This window comes from Ziziphus jujuba, chromosome 9, assembly GCF_031755915.1.
Source record: "Ziziphus jujuba cultivar Dongzao chromosome 9, ASM3175591v1".
Lineage (NCBI taxonomy): Eukaryota > Viridiplantae > Streptophyta > Magnoliopsida > Rosales > Rhamnaceae > Ziziphus > Ziziphus jujuba.
Genome location: NC_083387.1, coordinates 29705124 through 29711123, shown reverse-complemented (window position 1 = coordinate 29711123; position 6000 = coordinate 29705124). Strand labels below are relative to the sequence as shown.

At 27.5% G+C, this 6000-nt stretch overlaps 1 protein-coding gene across 1 annotated transcript; it reads left to right on the top strand.

Moving 5' to 3' along the window:
• On the top strand, window positions 1-747 carry LOC107428031 (glutaredoxin-C1). Its single transcript, XM_016038478.4, has one exon. The coding sequence runs from the start codon at window positions 135-137 to the stop codon at window positions 525-527; it is 393 nt and encodes a 130-aa protein (XP_015893964.2). The 5' UTR covers window positions 1-134; the 3' UTR covers window positions 528-747.
• The last annotated feature ends 5253 nt before the right edge of the window (window positions 748-6000 follow it).

Here is a 6000-nt window from a genome sequence, read left to right as displayed (position 1 = left end):
ACCTCTTTTCATTCATTCACTCACTCACTCACTCACTTACTCGCTCATTACATTTTCTCAAACACCATTTTCGCATTTCTATCTCTACCTTTGGTTAATAATATTTTGTGAATTAGCTCTGAAAAAGAAAGAGAATGCATTACCAAACAGAGTCATGGGGGTCATACATTCCGGCAACGACAATGACGGTGGGGGGAGACCCACTGGAGAGAATAGAGAGGCTGGCGTCGGAGAGCGCGGTGGTGATATTCAGCATGAGCACGTGCTGCATGTGCCACGCCATAAAGAGGCTGTTCTGTGGGATGGGTGTGAACCCAACAGTCCATGAGCTGGATGAGGACCCAATCAGAGGCAAAGACATGGAAAAGGCTCTTATGAGGCTTTTGGGGAACTCTTCGACCGCTGCTGTTCTCCCTGTTGTGTTCATCGGTGGCAAACTTGTTGGTTCTATGGATAGAGTTATGGCTTCTCATATCAGTGGCACCCTTGTTCCTCTTCTCAAAGATGCTGGTGCTCTCTGGCTCTAAGTGCTCTTTTTCTCTTTCTTTCTTCTTTTTTTTTTTTTTTCCTTGAAAACTGGAAATGGAATAGTTTTCCAAGAAAAAAAATGACTTTTCTTTTCTTCTTTTTTTTCTCTCTTTTTTTTTTTTTTTTGTTTCGGTTTTTATAAATATATATAGCAAAGGAATTGATCTTGAACATGATCATCAGAATGGCAAAGGAAGAGGAGTTTGTTTGTTGTTTTCCCATTGTTATCCTCCATTTTGAACACACTATATAATGCTACTCCTAATATCCCTGTTTTACTGCCTACCTAGTTTATTTCTACTTTCTAGTTGTTTTGTGTTCCCCAACCCCCAACCCCCCCCCCCCCCCCCCCCCCCCCCCCCCCGCGCCCTTTTTTTTTTTTTTTTTTCGGGTGTGGTTGATGCTTTTATTGATATGCTTTATTAGATATATGTCATTGCTCCCTCCTCTGTATAGCAAGGAACAACCAAAAAAAAAAAAAAAAAAAAAAGTGAAAAAAGAGAGGCTCTACATGGTCTCTTTAATTCCTTGGTTATAATTTTTTATTTCATCTCAGCTTAATTTGTCCTACATTTGTTTGGATATGGTTTTAGAGCCTTCAAATTGTCTCTCTCATCCAACTCTCTTTATATTTTGTCTAATATCATATAATATTAATTAAACATTTATCCAACACTTTTTTTATATTATTATTATTGGGTAATTGGTGTATTTTGTACATGTTTTGATATTTTAATTCTTCGTTTTTTTAAACACTTTAAAGATAATATTTAAAAAACAAAATTGACTTCAAAAGTTGAAATGTCAAAAAAATAATTAAGAGATTAAAATGTCCAAAATATATTCGAGAATTAATGCATCGATACCTTTTTATAAAGTAGTCTAATCGAATTAGACATTTTATATGTAAGAAAGAAGAACATTAAACATGACAGTTTTCCAAATAATGAAATAAAGAAACTTTTTTCTTCTAAAAGAGAGAGAGAGAGAGAGAGAAGGTGTGCCAATTTTTTAAAATGGAAAATTGATAAATGAGAAAGACCAACAAGAACGGTGTCTCACTTCTGATAAACATAGTCGTAATTAGTTAATTATATTATATATGCATAGAATCCATTTATGGCGGGGCAGTTCGTATGTTATGGCAGTTAATATGTTATGATTTTTGAAAAAATTATTATTAATAATATTATATAAAAAAAATATAAATAATAATTTTTATAAAAATTATTAATTATATCGTAATCTATATGCAAACGGTGCACAAGGTAAAATTTTATTTTATATATATATATATATATACACATAGACATATAGGGAGTTCAATAGCCTGGGAGGCATTCCTTGAGTTTGACCGTGGGCTGTCAACTTTTGAACACGTTTGATTCTGAATTTTTAATTTTATAAATAATAATAATAATTTTTTTTGTTTTACCCAAACGAAAACACAATCACCACCACATACCATAAATCTGGTGTTGCGCCGGAAAACTTGGCAGTTTAAGGCTACACCACAAGATTAAAAAAAATAATAATAAAAAAACAAAAGGTTGAATATTTGGGTGGGCTCCATCTATACTGTGGTACCTACCTATCATAGACGGTCTATAATAAACTTTGACCGGACATTACGTCGGATTGGATAAAATAGCTTTTGAACGGTGATGGTGGGCTTCTGTCTTTTCAAGTTAACGGTCAGACTTAGTCACCGTATGGTGGGTCCTACTCAAACTTGTTTTTTAGGTTCCCTTATCCCACGTAAGACCACTTTGCACTGGTGTGTCGTCACATCTCTTATCTTAAAAAATAATAAATAAATAAACAGTGAATGACTTGTAATTAATTTACCAATTGATATTGACTAATGCTACCGAATTTGTTCATCAAATTATTGATTAGATTTGTGATATCAGTTCGTATGTATGACTGTATGCTCATATTGTAGCTGATAGGAGGGATATGAAGCTGTATATTGTTAGTTTCGAAAACAAACAAAATTATAAAGACACGTTGATGGTTTGCTGATCTAAATAATCGATTATAACAATCAAAAAAATGCATTTTCTTTCCAAAAAATATATATATATATATATATATGTAAAATAAGTATGTGATATACCAATAAAATAATATAGATAAAGTTGTTTTATGTTTTGGTATCCCTAGCTATGGCTAGTATTTATTTATTACTAACTAAAAATAAAATCCCATTGGAAGTGTTAAACGATTACAAAAATATTATGCATACCAATTTTCTGCTTACCCTTGACCTTCTTCAAAAGGAAGCTTCTAAGCCTTTTGCCAACGAAATTGTTTTCCATATGTATTGCGAAAATAGCAATTTAGCGATATCAAATTTGCGGCATCAAATTTGTGATGTAACAAAAAAACACACGATAAAACGTCGCTTGATAATTCTACGGCATCGCTAAATACAAGAAAATTGAGATCTAGTGACATACAATTAACGACGCTAAGAAACAAAATAAATTGAAGATCGCTAAAAACAAAAATAAAGGATCCTGATTTTCAGCGTTGCTGAATATATGACTCAACAGCTTCGGTTTTTGTTATTTTATTCATTGTTTTTGTTATTTTATTAGTTAATTGATTATGTTTCAATAATAATTTATTTGATATTGCAAGTTGTAATCCTAATAAAGTATTTTTTTCTTTTATTTTGAGGGAACAGGCGATGCATTAATAGAATAAAGAGTCGCTGGATATTTCAGGTGATGCATTTATTGAAAAAGAGTCGTCATATCTTTACTTTACATTACCAATCTCATAAACATTTTTTGTTAACGGCAATGCATTTAATCAAAACAATATCGCTTGTTACATCATTTCCATTTGTCATTTAATTATTTTATATATTTAATTTATTTACAAATAAATACTGAAAATATTTCTTAATATGTGAAAGAATATTATTTTTTCTTAAATAATTTGCAAGTCTTTAAATTGTATTTTTGTTTTTTTCAAAAAAAGGGAATAAATTAAAAAAAAATGGGAATAGGCTACGCAATCACCCCTGATTGTGTCGCCGGTTGACTTTTATAAATATTTTTATTGTTGTTCTCTAATTATTTTGTTTCTTAAGTACAGTTTATTTTCTATTTAAATTTGTAAGTCTTTAAATTGTATTTTTGTTTTTTAAAAAAAGGAAACAAATTAAAAAAAAAAAACGGAACAGGTGACGCAATTACCCTTGATTGTGTCTCATGTTCCCTTTTATAAATTATTTTTATTGTCGCTCTCTAATGTTTTTTGTTTCTAAAGTAAAGTTTATTTTCTTTGTAAATTTGTAAATTTTTAAATTGTATTTTTTTTTTAAAAAAAGGAACAAATTAAAAAAAAATGGGAACAGGCGATGCAATTCCCATTGATTGCGTCGCATATTGCGTTTTATGATTATTTTTATTATTGTTTTCTAATTATTTTGTTTGTCAAGTACAGTTTATTTTCTGTTTAAATTTGCAAGCCTTTAAATTGTATTTTTGTTTTTAAAAAAAAGAGGAACAAATTAAAAAAAAAAAATTGGAACAAGCAATGCCATTCCCCCTGATTGTGTCGCCTGTTGCCTGATATGATTATTTTTATTGTTGTTCTCTAATTATTTTGTTTTTCAAGTACAGTTTATTTTCTATTTAAATTTGCAAATCTTTAAATTGTATTTAAAAAAAAAAAATAGGGGAACAAATTAAAAAAAAATGGAACAGGCGACGCAATTCCTCTTGATTGAGTCGCCTGTTCCCTTTTATAATTATTTTTATTGTCGCTCTCTAATTTTTTTGTTTCCCAAGTAAAGTTTATTTTCTATGTAAATTTGTAAGTCTTTAAATTCTATTTTTTTTTTTGAAAAAGAAAAAAAATTAACAAAAAACTGGAACAGATGAAGCAATTCCCATTGATTACGTCGCCCATTGACTTTTATAATTATTTTTATTGTTATTCCCTATTTTCTCAAGTACATTTTATTTTTTGTTTAAATTTGTATTTGTTAAATTTTATTTTTTTATAAAAAAAGGGAACAAATTAAAAAAAAAATTTGGAACAGGCGACGCCATTTTCTTTGATTGCGTCGCCTATTACTTAATATGATTATTTTTATTGTTGTTCTCTAATTATTTGTTTCTCAAGTGTAGTTTATTTTCTATTTAAATTTTCAATTCTTTAAATTGTAATTTTTTTTAAAAAAAAAAGGGGAACAAATTAAAAAAAAAAAATTAGAACAGATGACGCAATTCCCCTTGATTGCATCTCCTGTTTCCTTATATAATAATTTTATTATTTTAAAATTAATAATTTCATAAATAGTTAATACATATTTAATAGATAGGAAATAAAAATGTGATAAATTTAATTATTTTGAAAATTTTAATAGATAGAAATATGAGACAAAATTATTAAGCAATTCCTTTAATTTATTTGTATTTTTATGATAAGTTACTTATTATACTTCTACGACATAATATATAAATTAATAATATATCAATTATATTTGCTTATAAAAATTATTTTTAAGAGATTTCTTCTCAATAATTATGTCATTCAAGTCTTCAAAAATTATTTAAAAAGCTTTTTTATGTTAAAAAGGTAATGAAAAATTATTTAATTTTTTTTTTTTTTTTGGTTTGAAAACTAATAAGAGACATTTTTAACAATGTGTCGCCTTTTATCGAATTTAGCGACTTTTTTTTCAAAACATATCGACTATTCCTACATTTAGCAACGAATCTGTAAATTATCATCTCAGAAAAGCGTCGCCTATTCTAGCCTTTAGCGACATTTTGTTTTTTTCAATTTTACTTTTTAGTTTTGTCAAATTAGGATTATTTGATAGATAAATTCATATAAAATAATTTACAGACAATAAAATTCAAATAACTATTGGCATAAGAATCTAATATTTCAAGTAAATGAAATATTAACTCATATAATAATTTTATTATTTTAAAATTAATAATTTCATAAATAGTTAATACATATTTAATAGATAGAAAGTAAAAATGTAATAAATTTAATTATTTTGAAAATTTTAATAGATAGAAATATGAGGCAAAATTATTAAGCAATTCCTTTAATTTATTTGTGTTTCTATGATAAGTTACTTGTTATACTTCTATAACATAATGTATAAATTAATAATATATCAATTATTTATGCTTATAAAAATAATTTTACAAATAAAAATTATTTTTAAAAGATTTATTGTCAATAATTATGTCATTCAAGACTTCAAAAAATTATTTAAAAAGCTTTTTTTATGTTAAAAAGGTAATGAAAAATTATTTAAAAAACATTTTTTATGTTTAAAAACTAATAAAAAACTTTTTTTAACAATGCATCGCCTTTTATTGCATTTAGCGACTCTTTCAAGATGCATCATCTATTCTTACATTTAGCGACGCATCTAAAAATTATAACCTCATAAAAGTATCATCTATTCTAGCGTTTAGCGACGTTTTT

Coding starts and splice junctions, on each gene's coding strand:
- LOC107428031 (XM_016038478.4), top strand. CDS start 135: ATGCATTACCAAACAGAGTCATGGGGGTCATACATTCCGGCAACGACA.